The sequence below is a fragment of the Balaenoptera musculus genome, chromosome 11 (assembly GCF_009873245.2).
Source record: "Balaenoptera musculus isolate JJ_BM4_2016_0621 chromosome 11, mBalMus1.pri.v3, whole genome shotgun sequence".
In the NCBI taxonomy this organism is placed as follows: domain Eukaryota; kingdom Metazoa; phylum Chordata; class Mammalia; order Artiodactyla; family Balaenopteridae; genus Balaenoptera; species Balaenoptera musculus.
The window spans coordinates 77,016,870-77,037,402 of NC_045795.1; the positions used below are offsets into that span (position 1 = coordinate 77,016,870).

General features: G+C 43.7%; 1 protein-coding gene across 20 annotated transcripts in view; it reads right to left on the reverse strand.

Moving 5' to 3' along the window:
• The window catches only part of CADPS (calcium dependent secretion activator), a 477,472-nt gene that overhangs the window by 257,325 nt on the left and 199,614 nt on the right, over positions 1-20,533 (reverse strand). For all 20 annotated transcript variants that reach the window (XM_036869030.1, XM_036869050.1, XM_036869049.1 and 17 more), the window contains exon 4: positions 7,462-7,542. In XM_036869030.1, coding sequence (XP_036724925.1) covers positions 7,462-7,542 — 81 coding nt within the window. The remainder of the gene's footprint in view (positions 1-7,461; positions 7,543-20,533) is intronic.

The window sequence follows — 20,533 nt, forward strand, 5'->3', positions numbered from 1 at the left end:
AGTTTTTTGTTGTTGTTGTTTTGTTTTTTAACATCTTTATTGGAGTATAATTGCTTTACAATGGTGTGTTAGTTTCTGCTTTATAACAAAGTCAATCAGTTATACATATACATATGTCCCCATATTTCTTCCCCCTTGCGTCTCCCTCCCTCCCACCCTCCCTATCCCACCCCTCTAGGTGGTCACAAAGCACCGAGCTGCTCTCTCTGTGCTATGTGGCTGTTTCCCACTAGCTATCTATTTTACATTTGGTAGTGTATATATGTCCATGCCACTCTCTCACTTCGTCCCAGCTTACCCTTCCCCCTCCCCGTGTCCTCAAGTCCATTCTCTAGTAGGTCTGCGTCTTTATTCTCGTCTTGCCCCTAGGTTCTTCATGACCATTTTTTTTTTTTTTAAGATTCCATATATATGTGTTAGCATACGGTATTTGTTTTTCTCTTTCTGACTTACTTCACTCTGTATGACAGTCTCTAGGTCCATCCACCTCACTACAAATAACTCAGTTTCGTTTCGTTTTATGGCTGAGTAATATTCCATTGTATATATGTGCCACATCTTCTTTATCCATTCATCTGTTGATGGACACTTAGGTTGCTTCCATGTCCTGGCTATTGTAAATAGAGCTGCAGTGAACATTTTGGTACATGACTCTTTTTGAATTATGGTTTTCTCAGGGTATATGCCCAGTAGTGGGATTGCTGGGTAATATGGTAGGTCTATTTTGAGTTTTTTCAGGAACCTCCATACTGTTCTCCATAGTGGCTGTATCAATTTACATGCCCACCAACAGTGCAAGAGGGTTCCCTTTTCTCCACACCCTCTCCAGCATTTATCGTTCGTAGATTTTTTGATGATGGCCATTCTGACCAGTGTGAGATGATATCTAATTGTAGTTTTGATTTGCATTTCTCTAATGATTAATGATGTTGAGCATCCTTTCATGTGTTTGTTGGCAATCTGTATATCTACTTTGGAGAAATGTCTATTTAGGTCTTCTGCCCATTTTTGGATTGGGTTGTTTGTTTTTTTGATATTGAGCTGCATGAGCTGCTTGTAAGTTTTGGAGATTAATCCTTTGTCAGTTGCTTCATTTGCAAATATTATCTCCCATTCTGAGGGTTGTCTTTTCGTCTTGTTTATGGTTTCCTTTGCTCTGCAAAAGCTTTTAAGTTTCATTAGGTCCCATTTGTTTATTTTTGTTTTTATTTCCATTTCTCTAGGAGGTGGGTAAAAAAGGATCTTGCTGTGATTTATGTCACAGAGTGTTCTGCCTATGTTTTCCTCTAAGAGTTTGATAGTGTCTGGCCTTACATTTAGGTCTTTAATCCATTTTGAGTTTATTTTTGTGTATGGTGTTAGGGAGTGTTCTAATTTCATTCTTTTACATGTAGCTGTCCAGTTTTCCCAGCACCAATCATTGAAGAGGCTGTCTTTTCTCCACTGTATATTCTTGCCTCCTTTATCAAAGATAAGGTGACCATATGTGCGTGGGTTTATCTCTGGGCTTTCTATGCTGTTCCATTGATCTCTATTTCTGTTTTTGTGCCAGTACCATACCGTCTTGATGACTGTAGCTTTGTAGTATAGTCTGAAGTCAGGGTGCCTGATTCCTCCAGCTCTGTTTTTCTTTCTCAAGATTGCTTTGGCTATTCGGGGCCTTTTGTGTTTCCATACAAATTGTGAAGTTTTTTGTGTGTTTGTATTTTTTACAGATTTTTTCCTGTAATTGATACCTAGTCTCATAGCGTTGTGGTCAGAAAAGATACTTGATACAATTTCAATTTTCTTAAATTTACCAAGGCTTGATTTGTGACCCAAGATATGATCTATCCTGGAGAATGTTCCATGAGCATTTGAGAAGAATGTGTATTCTGTTGCTTTTGGATGGAATGTCCTATAAGTATCAATTAGGTCCATTTTGTTTAATATATCATTTAAAGCTTGTGTTTCCTTATTTATTTTCATTTTGGATGATCTGTCCATTGGTGAAAGTGGGGTGTTAAAGTCCCCTACTATGATTGTGTTACTGTCGATTTCCCCTTTTATGGCTGTTAGTATTTGCCTTATGTATTGAGGTGCTCCTATGCTGGGTGCATAAATATTTACAATTGTTATATCTTCTTCTTGGATTGATCCCTTGATCATTATGTAGTGTCCTTGTCTCTTGTAATAGTCTTTGTTTTAAAGTCTATTTTGTCTGATATGAGAATTGCTACTCCAGCTTTCTTTTGATTTCCATTTGCATGGAATATCTTTTTCCATCCCCTCACTTTCAGTCTGTATGTGTCCCTAGGTCTGAAGTGGGTCTCTTGTGGACAGCATATATATGGGTCTTGTTTTTGTATCCATTCAGCCAATCTATGTCTTTTGGTTGGAGCATTTAATCCATTTACATTTAAGGTAATTATCCATACATATGTTCCTATTACCATTTTCTTAATTGTTTTGGGTTTGTTGTTGTAGGTCTTTTCCTTCTCTTGTGTTTCCTGCCTAGAGAAGTTCCTTTAGCACTTGCTGTAGAGCTGGTTTGGTGGTGCTGAATTCTCTTAGCTTTCGCTTGTCCATAAAGGTTTTAATTTCTCCGTCGAATCTGAATGAGATCCTTGCTGGGTAGAGTAATCTTGGTTGTAGGTGTTTCTCCTTCATCACTTTAAATATGTCCTGCCACTCCCTTCTGGCTTGCAGAGTTTCTGCTGAAAGATCAGCTGTTAACCTTATGGGGATTCCCTTATGTGTTATTTGTTGTTTTTCCCTTGCTGCTTTTAATATTTTTCCTTTGTATTTAATTTTTGATAGTTTGATTAATATGTGTCTTGGCACGTTTCTCCTTGGATTTATTCTGTATGAGACTCTCTGTGCTTCCTGGACTTGATTAACTATTTCCTTTCCCATATTAGGCAAGTTTTCAACTATAATCTCTTCAAATATTTTTTCAGCCTCTTTCTTTTTCTCTTTCTCTTCTGGGACCCCTATAATTCGAATGTTGGTGCATTTAATGTTGTCCCAGAGGTCTCTGAGACTGTCCTCAATTATTTTCATTCTTTTTTCTTTATTCTGCTCTGCAGTAGTTATTTCCTCCATTTTATCTTCCAGGTCACTTATCCTTTCTTCTGCCTCAGTTATTCTGCTATTGATCCCTTCTAGAGAATGTTAAATTTCATTTATTGGGTTGTTCATCAGTGTTTCTTTGCTCTTTAGTTCTTCTAGGTCCTTGTTAAACATTTCTTGTATTTTCTCCATTCTATTTCCAAGATTTTGGATCATCTTTACATCATTATTCGAAACTCTTTTTCAGGTAGACTGCCTATTTCCTTTTCATTTGTTAGGTCTGGTGGGTTTTTGCCTTGCTCCTTCATCTGCTGTGTGTTTCTCTGTCTTCTCATTTCGCTTAACGTACTGTGTTTGGGGTCTCCTTTTCGCAGGATGCAGGTTCGTAGTTCCCGTTGTTTTTGGTGTCTGTCCGCAGTGGCTAAGGTTGGTTCAGTGGGTTGTGTAGGCTTCCTGGTGGAGGGGACTAGTGCCTGTGTTCTGGTGGATGAGGCTGGATCTTGTCTTTCTGGTGGGCAGGTCCACGTCTGGTGGTGTGTTTTGGGGTGTCTGTGGCCTTATTATTATTTTAGGCAGCCTCTCTCCTAATGGAAGGGGTTGTGTTCCCGTCTTGCTAGTTGTTTGGCATAGGGTGTCCTGCACTGGAGCTTGCTGGTCGTTGAGTGGAGCTGGGTCTTGGCGTTGAGATGGAGATCTCTGGGAGATTTTCACCGTTTGATATTACGTGGAGCTGGGAGGTCTCTTGTGGACCAATGTCCTCAACTTGGCTCTCCCACCTCAGAGGCACAGCCCTGATGCCTGGCTGGAGCACCAAGAGTCTGTCATCCACACGGCTCAGAATAAAAGGGAGAAAAGAAAGAAAGAAAGAAAGAAGAAGATAAAATAAAATAAAATAAAGTTATTAAAATAAAAAATAATTATTAAGAAAAATTTTTTAATAAGTTAAAAAAAAAAAAGGACAGACAGAACCCTAGGACAATTGGTAAAAGGAAAGCTATACAGACAAAATCACACACAGAAGCATACACATACATACTCAGAAAAAGAGAAAAAGGGAAAAAAATAAATATATCGCTGCTCCCAAAGTCCACCACCTCAATTTTGGATGATTTGTTGTCTATTCAGGTATTCCACAGATGCAGGGTACATCAAATTGATTGTGGAGATTTAATCCGCTGCTTCTGAGGCTGCTGGGAGAAATTTCCCTTTCTCTTGTTTGTTCACACAGCTCCCGGGGTTCAGCTTTGGATTTGGCCCCACCTCTGCGTGTAGGTCACCTGAGGGCGTCTGTTCTTCACTCAGACATAACGGGGTTAAAGGAGCAGCTGCCTCAGGGGCTCTGGCTCACTCAGGCCGGGGGGGAGAGAGGGGTACGGATGCGGGGCGAGCCTGCGGCGGCAGAGGTCAGCGTGATGTTGCACCAGCCTGAGGCGCACTGTGTGTTCTCCCGGGGAAGTTGTCCCTGGATCACGGGACCCTGGCAGTGGCAGGCTGCACAGGCTCCCGGGAGGGGAGGTGTGGGTAGTGACCTGTGCTCGCACACAGGCTTCTTGGTGGCGGCAGCAGCAGCCTTAGCGTCTCATGCCCGTCTCTGGGGTCCGCGCTGATAACCGTGGCTCGCGCCCATCTCTGGAGCTCGTTTAGGCGGCGCTCTGAATCCCCTCTCTCCTCGCGCACCAGGAAACAAAGAGGCAAGAAAAAGTCTCTTGCCTCTTCGGCAGCTGCAGACTTTTTCCGGACTCCCTCCCGGCTAGCTGTGGTGCGCTAACCCCTTCAGGCTGTGTTCACGCTGCCAACCCCAGTCCTCTCCCTGCGATCCGACCGAAGCCCGAGCCTCAGCTCCCAGCCCCGCCCGCCCCGGCGGCTGAGCAGACAAGCCTCTCGGGCAGGTGAGTGCTACTCAGCACCGATCCTCCGTGCGGGAATCTCTCCGCTTTGCCCTCCGCACCCCTGTGGCTGCACTCTCCTCCGTGTTTCCGAAGCTTCCCCCCTCTGCCACCCGCAGTCTCCGCCCGCGAAGGGGCTTCCTAGTGCGTGGAAACCTTTCCTCCTTCGCAGCTCCCTCCCACTGGTGCAGGCCCCGTCCCTATTCTTTTGTCTCTGTTTTTTTCTTTTTTCTTTTGCCCTACCCGGGTACGTGGGGAGTTTCTTGCCTTTTCGGGGGTCTGAGGTCTTCTGCCAGCGTTCAGTGGGTGTTCTGTAGGAGTTGTTCCACATGTAGATGTATTTCTGATGTATTTGTGGGGAGGAAGGTGATCTCCGCGTCTTACTCTTCCGCCATCTTGAAGCTCCTCGGGAGAGTTCTTTGATCTATTGTTCAGAAATGAGCAACTTGGCGCACTATGTAATGGTTGTTCGCCCATGGTCTTTTAAAAATTAAAATTAGCTTAGGCAAGTTTCTAAAATTATCATGTTAAGCCTTAAAGTAAACAAGACAATTAAAATAAAGGTGCCATGAGCTTATTTTTGAAGTGTGTGTGTAAAATTTTCTTTAAGTGGCGCGAATACTTATTAGTTGGGGATATAATAGTTGCCTAAGGGCAGGGCATGGACCAAATGGCCTCTATTTTCTGGATAATCTGCTGAGGAGGTGCTGAATTTAGAGAAGTACATTCCGAAGCCTTACTGATCTTTACTCCCACGTTAAGCAGGATTTTCAAACATAAGAGCCTTTTACACTACCTTTAGCCAGATAACTACATACTATTTTTAGCCACCAGACTGACCCGACCGTAAACTTTGAAGGTGTCGAAACACAAGATGCAAAACGTTTCAACACAACTGCTTGAGCACGAAAGGGGATTTTCCTGCTTCTTGGAGTCTCTCTTCGGTTTCTCTTCCAGTAGATTTTGTTTCCACGTGTATAAATCCTGAGACACTTCTTTCCATAGAGAGGAAGGCTGAACACCAAGCTCTACCCTGTGCTCCTACTCCCCCACACCCCGACCCCCATTTTTAAATTTTGCACCTAGGGTGAGCACCTCACCCTGTCCCAGTCCTGATACTTAGACTTGAGTGAAGGGTCCATTGTAGCCTCTTAACTAGTACCTCTCATGTTCAGCCTAGATTTTCCCATCTCTAAAACAAGAATAACTGAAATGCCCCTTATGGAACTGTTTGGAGGATGGAATGAGATGGCATATGTAAAGCATGTAACATACTTGACACAGAGTCAGTACTCAAGAAATGCCACTAGCACGATTACTGTTAACAATAACACAGATGGTAGAACAGTAAGGATAGGAGATAATGCTTAGGCTCCCAATCCTCAACAGGGAGACATCCCAACCCTAGAGCAATCCCATCTACTGGGAGACTCAGACATGTAAATGAATAGTCACCATTCAATGAACTGTCATAATAAAGGTTTACACGTGGCAAGAAGAAAGCACAAAGTAGGGAGGATGAGCTCAGCTCTTAGAGAAGGGGTTTTCAGTTGAGGACTGAAGGCTGAGTAGGAGAGCTTGCTAAGTGGAGGAGAGGAGAAAGGTCACTCCACATCGAAACACTAGTGGGTACAAAGGCACTGAGGTTGGAAAGGGCCTGGGATATTCAGAGGGAGACATTCTGTATAGCTGGAATGGGGAGTTCTGGTGGGAAAGTTGTGGGAGGTGAGGCCAATAAGGAAGGGTATGGTCTGTGGATTAAGAGCCTTGAATATCATTCTAAAGCAGTGAGATTTTGTTCTGGGGACACTGGAGGATTCTATTGAAGGATTTTGAGGCTCTGCTTTGAGTTGTTCATATATGAGGTTTAGAATGATGATTACATGCAGGATGGACAGGAGACAGGGAGGGAGTGAAGCCAGGGATACCCATTAGGAGGCTATTGTAAGATCCAGGCGTGGAAGATGAGGGGCCTGAATCAAAGCACCAGCAGTGGTGCTGGAAACCAGTAAAGGGATCTGACCCACATTTGGGAGGCAGAATCAAGAAGCCAGGTGGCAGACTGAGTGTGGAGTGTTCTGGGGAGGAAGGAGAAATTGACAATGACTGGGAGGTTTCATCCATAGTAACCGCGTGGAGGTCACGTGAGGAGGAGTCTATGTAGGTGTGTGTACTTGGCGGGAGGAGGACGATACGGAGTAAGATTTGGAACACATCCAACCTGAATTGCAGGGGACTGGCCACGTGGAAATGCTCGGCAGACAGATGGAAATGTAAGTCTGGGACTCTGAAGAAAGGTGAGGCTGGAGTTTGAGTATTGATTGGAGGATAGGAAGTACACGTGCTGTCTCTAGGACACCTGCCCTGAGAAAGAAGGGTTGAGGACCCTACCAGGTGATCATCCTCATCTTCCTGAGAAGATAAAATTCTCAGTTTTATCTTTCCACGGCCCTTAATGATCAGTGCGCCTCCGGTGTGGGGCTTTGGCCCGGTCCCCCAGCACATGTCCCCAGAGTTTCCTTACCCTGGCTATTTGGTCTGCCATTTGGAGACGTCCATCCAGCTCTCGTCTGATCTGGGCTGCTTGCTCATCTGGATTGTCCAGCTGCACAAAAGCACAAACGTGGAGACTTTCAGTTTGGGTGACAAAAGCCAAGGAACTCATGACTTTACACCCAGACTACTCTGTGCCCCCATAGACCTATTCCACTAAAACTTAAGAATCGTGTGACACACAAATCCAGTTTGAGGGAAATCCCAATTTAAATCCTTTTAAGGAGAATGTGATGTGGTAGGCAGGCTGTTGCTAAGAAAGACATCTAAATGCACTTGAATAAGAACCACTTCTGAACTTCTAGGCAGCAGTGCTTCTAATGAGGGCCTGATGCAGCACTCCTGTTTTGGGATCCAGCGAAGAAGTGTTTACAGGGCAGACATACAAGGAAGGAGATGGTAATATAACTGTTAGTATCGTACTGAGCAGACATAGTCCGCATCGATATCGCCTACATGGCATATATCCTGCTGCTCTCCCACCCCTGGGCCGTGGATGATTAGTTAATTATTGCATCCTTTCCCTCTGAGCCCTGAGACCTTTTCAACCAGTACTCCACATGGCTGCTACCTCTCAGTTGGTGTCGATATCTTATATACACTACTAGGTATAAAACAGATAACTAATGAGAACCTACTGTATAACAAAGGGAACTCCACTCAATGCTCTGTGGTGACCTAAATACGAAGGAAATCCAACAAGGAGGGGATATATATATATACACGTATAGCTGATTCACTCTGCTGTGCAGCAGAAACTAACACAACATTGTAAAGCAACTATACTCTAATAAAAATTAATTTTAAAAAGTAAGCAGTAAAGTGGAAGTAGGTGCAAGCCTCCTTCTCCTAACTAATTAAATGCATGCATTAGAAACTGCACAGAGTATGCTTCAAGGGGAGGCCATCCGTAATCTGCTTGTGAAATTTGCAGTTAGGTAGTTACCCACTCAGGTGATTTTTGCCACATCTACATTAAATTTGCATCTGGCTTAAAAAAAAAAAAAGAAATCTATCTTTGTCTTCTCTGATGGGTAGACAATTCCCTAACTTCTCTAGTGTCAGTTTTCCCATCCATAGAATGAAGGGGTTGGTTATGTAATCTCCATCATCCCTTTCCCATCTTTCTATAAATCTATGAAACACATTGGCAAACATTTCTACGAAGGTCCATATAATTAACACTCTAGGCTTTGAGGGCCATAAGATCTCTGTTGCAATGACTCACATCTTCCAATGAGGTGTGAAAACAGACACAGACAACACGTAAATGAATGATCACTGCTGTGTTCCAATAAAATTTTATGTACAACAGGTGGCGGGCCATAGTTACTGATTCCTGCTCTAGGAATTGAAGTTCTCTCTTTATTTCCAAGCAAGCCTAGCGTTATACTTCAAGCTGTAATTGAGTCTGCTTTGTTCAGTAATTGATAAATTATTTTATTCACAGAAAAGTTTAATAAGAAGGGAACAGTGACATTCAAATGGGATGTGCTCTATTCTTCTTTTCAGAACAGATTAACTCACAACAAAAAGTAGATTAAGAAATATGTGAGTTTTCTAAGTCCCTTTCTCTTAAAAGCCATTTTTATTCAGAAATCTGAAAAGTATGAAATTTTATTCAGAAATTTGAAAATGAAAACCCAGCTCCACGCTTAAAAAAGAATCTAATCTATGCTATGAAATGGTATAGAAAATAAGTTATTTCTAATATTATGTAAATAAGAACACTGGACAATTTATGGTCATATTTTTGAAGCATCATGAATAGTCTTCTTGGGTTTGTTATACAAAACATAAACATCTATCTGGCTTTATGCTCTGCATTTTTATCACCCTGTTCAATTCAGGAGTTGCCTTATCTTCTCTTTCCCACAGTTTTGATGAGCAGGACTATTTTCTAGATCATAAAGATGAGATTGTAACTTTTGGTCATATATTCTAAAGTAGCATTTTCAAAAGGGTGTTCTGCTGAACAACACCCTTAGTAGAGACTCCAGAAGAGAGGATCCAGAAGGGCTCCAAAAGAATGGCTAGATAAGTTTGGAAAATGCTGTGTCGAAATGCACAAAGTCTCTGAGAAGCTCAGCAGTAAGGAAATCTGTCAGATTTTGACCAACTCAACTATTATTTAACTTAAATTTTTATTTTTTGCATAATGCCCAGAGAACATGAGTTGGAAATCCTGTTCTAAATAAATCAAGAGAACCACTGGAGAGCGGTCACACCACTAACCAGTGGTCCCTCCATCACCACTTGCCAATAGGCACACGTGGGAAACATGGTATCCTCAGTGTTGGTTTTAAGCTCCAATGAACTGTTTTTATTCTATTCCCTTGGAAGCCCAAGACTTCTTCATACCCAGGTGCAAACCCACTGGGAACACTCAGGAATACCTTGTTCAAAATACATATGCAAAGAAAACGTCTGACTACTTCACTGAGAAGAAGCAAAATGATTCGGTTAGGGGCTAAAGTTGGGGGGTTCTGTCAGAAGATACGGTGCTCAGAGGTTAAAACTGAAAAGAAAAAACAACCCAACAGAACTATCCCCATTATGAAATTTCTCAGAGGTGTCTGAATTCTCCCACTGGCCTCACCAAATACAATTAGAAACAGCAGAGGATGCCAGCAGTGAAGATGAGCAGGGTAGGTCTACACAAAGCTTCATTCATTGGTTCACTTATTCATTCATCACATTTTTATGGAATGTCTTGCTATGCATGATACTGGAATACAGAAAGGAACAAGACAGACCCAGTTCTTGCCTCCATGGAACTTAAATCTAACAAGAATAGGTATGGCTATTTGAATAATCTGGGCACAAAACAGAGGGGATTAGCATTTATAGATGCCTATTTCAAGACCAGGGACTGTATGACCTATATTAAAGCCTTCTCTAAGGGGTCCCAAGAAATATGTGTTAACGTGCATTCTCCCAGGAAAAGGATTCTGGGGTCAAGAAACACTGCTCCTTCCTGAAAATTTATAATACATATTAGCATAATTAAGATTCGAAGAAATTCTAGAGTAAATCAGCCTGTTTAACTGTGTTTAACTTTGTCTTTGACACAATTTTTTCACTGAAAACAAGTATTTCACAGAGCAGTTTGAGAAATTCCCAAGTAAAACAACTTTATGAGGTATGTACCGCTATTATTCCCATTTTACAGACGAGGACACCAAGTCTCTGTAAGGTTCAGGAATGTGGTAAAGTGGCATGAGCCATTTGAAATGGAGTTGGCTCTGCCTCAGACTGGAACTCTTTTGTTCTGCTTTATGTTGACTTTCTTCTTTAGTGTATTGTTTTGGTTTTCTAATTGGCCCTGACAACTAACTCCACACTCCTACGTGGTTCAATTTAATACAAAAAGCCACCACTGGGGGGCAGAGAAATGTCTACCATCCATTTCCTATCATGACTGATTTCTTCTGGTGAGGCTGTTGCAGTGCCAGAGCCCTCCCTAAGAAATAGCAGTAATGGGTATGCTCTTATCCTGGCTTTGCCACTTAGTAGCTGTGTGACCTTGGGCAAGTTACTTAACCTCTCTGTGCTCAGGCCTCCTCATCTGAATAATCAGGATAATAAGTCTACCCCAAGGCTGTCATGAGGATTCACTGAGACCACAGATATAAAGCTTTCAGCCCAGTGCCTGGCATGCAGCAAACCCTCAGGAAACAGTGGCTGCTGTTTGTGTTATTAGAACAGCCCACGCTGGCTGTATTTCTGACATGGGCCACAATGGGGCATCAAAGATGAGAAAGTGCCAGATGGGCTAGTGTCCCTCCCTGGTGTGGATGTGGGGTCTTGGTGTGATAGTCTGTGTCCGGAGAGGAAGGTGATGGGGGCTTCCATCTCTGGATGAATTTCTTTGGCTTCTCAGTGTATCCTACTTTCTCCATGGTCAAGTCCTTTGCTCCGTTAGACTTTAATTAGCAGGAGTGACCAGAAGGCGGACGCTGCTGTCTGAGAGCTAATGATCTGAAGGGAAGATGGAAACAGAAATGCAACCGAAGCTCCCTAAAATAGCCTGGTGTGAGAGAGAAGGCCATCCTCCATCAAAAGCCTTGACAGTCCCGCTCTATGAAATCCCCCAAAATAAAGAGAAATCAAGTAATTACCTTTCAACTGCTGGAAAGAAAAGGCCAGAGAGTGAGCTTCTATGGAAACGAGGTTTTGTTTACCTCACTGGTCTTTTCCACTGAGGAAAGGAAAGATCCGCTGGCGAACCAGGCCAAAGGCAAACTCCCGGGGACAGCTCATTAGGGTTAAAATATGTACATGTGCAAGAAGGCTTTTTACCTAATTAGCCAAATAATCTTCCTACTAGCAGAGGTCAAACACAGGCACTGTGGTTGTTTTGATTTGCCAGTCAAGCAAAGGGAACTATTTCCTTGGGCTCTTCTTTTAAAGAGATGGAGAACTCAGCTCGGTGCTGGGTAAGCGCAGACAGGTATCGCCTAAGCCACAGGTTCAAGCCCATCCCGAGGTCTGGAATTCTCTCCACTCACAGCTGTGTCCCTTCGGTCAGTGCAGACACGAGAACACAGACCAGCATCGCCGTTGGGCTCGTTTGCCCTGGCAGGAGCACCGCGTGGTGGAGGACCCCGTACGGGGGTTCTGCACCCAGCTATCCCACTCCCTGGTTGCAGGACCTTGTCATGTCTCTTAACCTCTTTGAGCCCCGGTTTCTCCGACTGTAGAGGGGGGACCATTTTTATCTTGCATGGCTATTGAGAGGACTGAATGAGACCATGTGTTTCAAAGGAAGTCAGGCCAACTTGGGTCCAAATCTTGGCTCTGCAATTTCCTTCCTCAAAGGGATCACACAGGTGGCTGAACCTCTCTAAGCCTCAGTTTTCTTGTCTGTAAAATGGGGGAGAACATAAGAGACCTACCTCAGTGTGTTGCTAGGAGGATGGAGCGGGATGATTATGTATGCACAGCACCTAGCGTGGTGCTGGCACATAGTAGGTCCTATAGCTTAGCAGCTAGTTTCTAGAATTATCCCTTTTGAGGGTGGGAGCTCATCAGATGTTCACTGCCCTCCCTGCCCTTTGAGATTTATGAAAGAAACCAGGGGAGCCCTGGCGTGGACGGGAGGTGCCTGTGTGCTGGTCACGATGTGTCCTTAGCTGGCGGATCTCGGGCCAAAGTCACGACCTCTCTGTCCACAACCCCTTCATGTGATAAATGGCAAACCCTAAGTGATTATGTTCCAGGAGTCTCTGAAAAGCCTAGACGAGCATTTCTCAAAGTTATATTCTGGGGAAGCCTCGTCCCGCAGATCCTCTATGAGAAAGGGTTCTGTGGCCAAATAAAGTCTGCTCCCTCTCTCCCCTTCCTGGAGAAGCCACAAGACACATTAGTGAGAAATCCTACACAAAGGCAAGCTTGTGTGGGCCCATATTTCCCAAACTTATCTGATCACGTGGGTAATACGTTTGAACACCCCAGCATACTTTGGGCTACGCTCACCGAGGCAATTCTCTCATGTGCTTCATTTCTCTCATGTCCATGGACAGTATTTTGGGGGGAGAGAAGGAGGCAGGTAGGAAGCACCCCCACTATGCAAATAGGTCCATGTCTCAGTGAAAAGGGAACGCCCATCCGGGAACGCCCTGTCTGACCTCTGGGGGGATGGAGACATCATCCCAGGGCCCAGGCATGCAGCTTCGTCATTAACCCCAAAGCTCTGGGCCTTGACAGTGTGCCCGGGTACCGGCTTTCCCTAGGGATGCCTCAGTTCTCTGGGGCTTACACATTATGATGCTGGGGAGGCGAGTCCAACTCTGGACCCGTCCAAAGTCATCACTGTTACTACCACCAGGTAGCCTGCGATCAAGCAAAGAGAGGACGTGATTCAAATATGCAGAAAAGTGAAACAAACAGGCAGATTATATGATGCACTGTCTGAGTAACTGTTCTGCTTTCTGAACAAGTCTCTAGGCCTCAGCCTCAAAGCAAATGGACCAAGTTCAGCCTCAGGACTAGACTGACATGATCCAGGACTGTGACTGGAACGAGATTCAGAGGTGCCGCAGTGACCTCAGGTTGGGGTGGAGGCCCTGCTGAGCCCTGTGGCCTGTCGGACACCACCTCCCCACTCAGTCCGCTGCACAGGGTCCCCCACTGGGGCTTCTGGAAGGGTTTGCTTCCTCGTGCTGCCAGATCTTTGCATACCCTGTCCCCCACACCTGGAACACTCTCCCTTGTCTCCCCCACTGGCTGGTAACCCTAACTCTAACCTCCTTCATTCTTCAGCTTTGCAGCAAAGTCTTTTCTGACCCCTCCGGACTCGGCGAGTTTCTCCTGTCATATGTTCTCCCGGCACTGTGCACCTCTCCTTTATTAGCGTTTATTGCAATTTTAATTTTACATCCACTCATGTGATTGCGTGATGTCTACCTACCAGACTGTAAGCTCTGTGAGGGCAGGTGCATGTGATTTCGCTCACCTCTGCATCCCCGGCACCTAGCCTAGCACCAAATACAGAGTGGGCTCTGATGACTGCCTGGCCAGCTAAAGGACTGAGTTAATTAACTGTGACCCAGAAGGAAAGCGACCCACCCACAGTAACACCATCATCAGTGAGAGAGCTGGGACCACGTTCCCAACCTGCTCACTTCTATGCTATGTCTTGCTGCTTAGCAGCTGTGTCCTGGGAAGTGCCAGTTTCTGCAGAAACAGGTAAAGACTGAACTTGGCTGGTCTATAACCAGTCACATCACTGATAAAGCATCCTTAATTCCAGACTACGGGGGTCTGAGGCAGGTGGGCCTGTCAGCAGCTGCGGTGCAAGCCACCTGCTGACCTGGGTTTAGCTGCATCTGTTCCCCTTCTTTCCTCTCTACTTCCCAGCCTGGTCCCTCGGTGCCCAGGGATTCGCATCTGAGCAGGAGGTGCGAGAGCAGAGGAGGGTAGAGGCGCCTCCCATAAAGCACTCTCACCAGTGGCACGGCCCCCCCTTTCCTCCAAAGCCCTGTGTTTTCTGTGGTTGTTTAATTTATTTGGCTGCTCCAGGTCTTAGTTGCAGCATGTGGAATCTTTTTAGTTGCAGCATGCGGGACCTAGTTCCCTGACCAGGAATCGAACCTGCGACCCCTGCACTGGGAGTGCGGAGTCTTAACCACTGGACCCCCAGGGAAGTCCCTGCCCTGTGTTTTTTATCCTCCTTCAGAGACAAACTGCTCCAGTCAATGGTGCCTTCCTGGTGCACCGCAGTCTGGAAAGTTACAGCTGGGACAGTGTCAGTTCCCGATCAGGGGATGTGGGTGCCCGAGCTCCAGCCTCAAGAAGGCACTGAACTTTGGACATTGGCTACGTTACTGCATTAAGGGCCTGGCTGCCGCCTCCAAACTCCTGCCCTGCCGTCTCTACAGCCTGTCTCTCCTTTGTGCACCTCTAGGGTGGAGGCGGTAGAATAGCGTCAGACCTCTCTTGCCTAGGATCAATTGTTGCCTTTCCACTTTGAAGCCGAGCAACATTGAACAAGTTATTAGATCTCTCCACGTCTTCACTTTTAAGTTTTTCAACTCTCTTAACTCGACAGCGGCAATGATAATGAGAATGCCTCCCTCGTAGGATTGATAAGAGGTTAAATGAGATAGTATGTGTATGATGCTTAGCAAGGTGCCTGGCATGCAGTCACTTTCTGTAAATCTTAGCAGCTATTAGCACGTGGCATTCCGCAGCACAGATTCTTCACCCTTACACAAATTCTGAGTCTAATAACACTTCAAGCGGCAGAACAGTTTTCCCCTGCTTTCAGGTAGGAAACCAAGCTTCAAAAGATGAAGTAGTTTGCCGGTAGTTTCAGAGATAGCTGACCCTGAACAGAGGGGACAATCCTGAGAAAACAGAGCATTGATTTTAGAATCAGAAAACCTTAAGATCAAACCCTACCTTTGTCACATACTCACTGTGTGACCAGGGCCAGGGAACTCTACCTCTCTGAGCATCTATACCTGGAGCTCTAAAATAATACCCTCAGAGGACTACTGTAATGATAATCATAACGGACATTTCCACACTCTAGGGGTTCGACATATTGTAGGTTTACTATTACTTCTATTATTATCACTGGGGACGAATCTGATGAAATCTTCAGCCGTGCCTCTGATGTAAGTCTTTACTGGGGCTCTTTTCCAAGGTTATTTGTGGAGTTTGATGTCCTGTGCACACACAATTATATTCTGTTTTTATAAAAGTCAACCAAGGAGATACCACCCCATTTGTGGAAGAGTTAAAATAAGATCACTAGTGTCTTTCTTTACCATGCCTTATTTTCTCTCCAAGAGAAGACCTTGAATAGGTCAAAGTCTCCATTCTGAAGGATGCACTGCTCCTTGATTGCAAAAGGCAAGGTTTAGCTCTCAGAGTCTGCCAGCCAATGAGAACATCCTCTGCATCCGAGTCACCCATTTTATGTCTTCACTGGCTTCTGGCAATGCAGTAAATATAACCTAAGAGCTCCAAATGCAGTAACTCTCTGAGTGAGCAGCAAATAAATGTATAAAAATACCCTGGATGGAAAACCAATCCATTCCTTTATGATCCTGCAGTGCTCAACCAGCCTTCCCCCATCCCCACCCCAGTCCTGCAATGACCTCCCCTCTGCTTTCCACCATTTCAAATCTGACATACCATCTGGGTATGGTCTGGTTTCAGACATGCTTTCTTTAGAGAAGCCCTCCTTGATTGCTTTGGCCATGTATCAACTTGCTCTTGCAGGCAGCACTGGCCAGTCTAGTATCTCAACCTCCTCTGTGTCACATGTTTCAGATTTCCCTTCCCGCCAGAATAGCTGTAGGGCACAATGGTCAGGAACCTAGGGAACTGGAAACAGACCTGGGCTCAAATCTTTGCTCTGCCATTTACCAGCTCTGTGCCACTGGGCAATATACTCCCTGTGTCTGCCGCTTCATCTGCAAAGTGGGAGTCCTAATAGTAACAATGCCAACAGCAGAGGCTTGTCATGAGAATAAAAGAAGACAGTACTCATAAAGCACTTAGCGTGATGCCTCGAATATGATGTAGGGCCAAACAGTCAAGGCTATAATTTAGTACTGTTGAGGCCAGAGACTATGGTTTTTATCCAGCATGAAGGACACAGCTGTGCTTTTTACGGATCATCTTAATGGTCTTCACAGCTGGGGCTGGGAGATGGTCCAATTCACCTGCACTATCCTGAAGACACAGAACCTTAAGCCACTCAGAGAAGAGAATGGGCACTGTTTTTCAGGGTGGCAGTGTGGCCGCTGAAGCTCAGGTTATGGAAGAAGCAGGTGGTTTTGTGCTTGGGACTCGGTTGATTTACTCCTTCTTAACTATGAAGTCACATCTTCAATATCTCTTGAATCCATCTATTCTGTTTATGCACTTCCCTAGGGGAGGCCGCCACTGTCTTCAGGGTGGAGCGCTGACCCGTTTACCGGCATCCTCTCTGACACAGCAGTTCTCAACCTGGCTGTACATTAGAATCATCTGGGGTACATGAAAGACAATCCTGATACCCAGACTGCATCCAGACCAACTAAATCGGACATTTGGGTTGGGGCCCAGGCGTCAGTTTTTGTTTGTTTGTTTTAATTGTTCAGGTGATTCCAATGTGCAATGAAGATTGAGAACCTTTACCAAAAGTCAGTGGTTCTCAAACTATGGTGAGACCCGACCAGAGAACTTGTTAAAACACAGAGTTGTGGGCCTCATCCCTGGAGAGTTTTTATTCAGTAGGTCTGGGGTGAGAACCAAGAATGTGCCCTTCCTGGGTGATGCTGATGCTGAGAACCACACTCTGAGTGCAAGGACAGAATCCATGCTCCGCGGTGCACTCTGCTCCTTTCTGGAATGTGCATATGCTCACGTTATTCTCCTGCTTAAGACCCTACAATAATGTTCCATTTTCCTTGGCAACAGGAGTCCGAGATCCTTATCAAAGCAGACTATACTACAAAGCTACAGTCATCAAAACAGTATGGTACTGGCACAAAAACAGAAATATAGATCAATAGAACAGGATACAAAGCCCAGAAGTAAACCCACACAACTATGGTCAGTTAATCTATGACAAAGGAGGCAAGACTATAAATGGAGAAAAGACAGTCTCTGCAGTAAGTGGTGCTGGGAAAACTGGACAGCTACATGTAAAAGAATGAAATAAGAACATTCTTTAACACCATACACAAAAATAAACTCAAAATGGATTAAAGACCTAAACATAAGACCTGATACTATAAAACTCTTAGAGGAAAACATAGGAAGAACACTCTGACATAAACTGCAGCAATGTATTTTTCAATCAGTCTCCTAGAGTAATAGAAATAACAAAAATAAACAAATGGGACATAATCAAACTCAAAAGCTGCTGCCCAGCAAAGGAAACTATAAACAAAACGAAAAGACAACACATAGAATGGGAGAAAATATATGCAAATGATGTGACTGACAAGGGATTAATCTCCAAAATCTACGAACAGCTCATGCAACTCAATATAAAAACAACAACAACAACAACAAAAAACACAATCCAATCAAAAAATGGGCAGAAGACCTAAACAGACATTTCTCCAAAGAAGACATACAGATGGCCAAGAGGCACGTGAAAACATCGCTAATAAGTAGAGAAATGCAAATCAAAACTACAATGAGGTATCACCTCATACCAGCCAAGGTGGCCATCATCAAAAAGTCTACAAACAATAAATGTTGGAGAGGATGTACAGAAAAGGGAACCCTCCTACACTGTTGGTGGGAATGTATATTGGTACAGCCACTATGGAAAACAGTATGGAGGTTCCTTAAGAAACTAAAATAGAGCTACCATATGATCCAGCAATCCCACTCCTGGGCATATACCCAGAGGAAACCACGGTTCAAAAGGATACATGCACTCCAATGTTCCTGCAGCGCTGTTTACAATAGCCAAGACATGGAAGCAACTTAAATGTCCACTGACAGATGAATGGATAGAGAAGATATGGTACATTTATGCAATGGATTATTACTCAGCCATTAAAAAGAAGGAAATAATGCCATTTGCAGCAACATGGATGGACCTGGAGATTATCATACTAAGTGAAGTAAGTCAGACGAAGACAAATATCATATGATATCGCTTATATACAGAATCTAAAAAAAGATAATACAAATGAACTTACTTACAAAACAGAAACAGACTCACAGACTTAGAAAACAGATTTATGGTTACCAAAGGGGAAAGGTGGGGGGGGGGGATATAAATTGGGATTTTGGGATTGACATATACTCATTACTATTTTTAAAATAGATAACCATCAAGGACCTACTGTATAGCACAGGGAACTGTGCTCAATATTCTGTAATAACCTACATGGGAAAAGAATTCAAAAAAAATAGATACATGTATACGTATAATTGAATCACTTTGCTGTACACCTGAAACTAACACAACATCGTTAATCAACTATACTCCAATATAAAATAAAAATTTTAAAAAAGAAACCTGAGGGAGCATTGCCATCTGGCTCCTGCACAGCTTTCCAGCCTTTTCTCCCACTGCTTTGTCTTGCCCTCCAGACCCAGGCCGTCCTGTGATGCTTCTAGGTTCCCAAACATGACATATTTGTTCGTGGCCCCAGGCCAATGCTCCTGCCCTGCCTTCCTCTGCCATCTTCATCTCACTGACACTTACTCATTAACCCAACTCCCAGCAGCCTCAACGTTGCTTCCTTAGGATTCTTCTTGGCCCCAGCCAAGGTCACTTCCTCAAGGTCCCGACAACATCTTGAACCTCCTGTTTTATCACTCTCATTACATGTGCATTATTTGCTCCAGTTCCTGTTCTCTGAAAGACTATAAATGCCTTGATGACAGGGACCATGTCTGTCCAGTTCACTATAAAATCTCCAGAGACTGATGCACGGTAGGTGTGTAAGAAGTATTTGCAGAATTAACTTTGAGATGGAGATAATAATGTCCACTTGGCAGGGTAGTTTTGATGAATTAACAAGACAAGTTTATTGAAGCACTTAGTGTGGTGCTGACACTTAATAGGCACTCAAATCATGACCTAAATAGAAATCTGAATGCACATGGTTTAAACTTACTGAATCCTTGTTGAATGTATAACTGAAATTGTTAAGGGACAGAATAACTGACTAAGGTGGTGTCAGTAACAGAGGTCTGAACCAATTAAGCCCTGGGAGCACAGTTTCCTCATCTGGAAACTGGGAGTATTAATACTCAACTCAACATTTTAAAAATATTCATTAAACACCTGTCTTATATCAAGCATTGTACTATGAGATGTGAAAGTAGAACAAACATAGAACTAGTCTTCTATGAGTTTATGGTCCACATGAGAGCCAACGTATATTGAATACTGAGTATATACTATGGCCTGGCATCGTACTGAATTTTCATTCACTGTCATGTTTAATCCTTGAGATTATTACTATCACTCTTACAGTCAACACCACTTTACAGATGAGAAAACTGAGGCTCAGAGGGATCACAGTAACATCTCAAAGAAGTGGGAGAACTGGGATATGAATTCAGTTCTGTCTGAATCCAGAGTGTAAGCTTTTAACCAGCTTACTGTCACAACACTCAGTGGGGATAACCTCCACGATTTTTTCAAAACCAAAAAAGAAGGGTTACCCTCCAATTAGTAAACTATTACACAAATGTAAATTATTTTTATTGTCATTAATTTTGAATTTAGTTTTTACTGATTTCTGAAATTCTGTTCAGGCAGCTGATTTGATGAAAAATGATCACTTCAAAATGAGCCACAAGAGATCTTTGACATGAATATGATAGGAAAGAAAATGACTTTTTGTGCTGTTGAATCATTTTGATATCTCAAAAGCTTTGAATCATAGTGAAAAGCAATTTATAACTGGCAAAGATAATGCACTCAACAGGAAATCCAGAAAACATCCAATGATACCTAAAATACCTCTATACACTAATAAAACCAAATGCTCTTGCTAAAAATGCCCACTATTTTAAGAGGAAGTGAACTTCATTTTCAAACATCGATAATGCAGTATAAAAGTTAT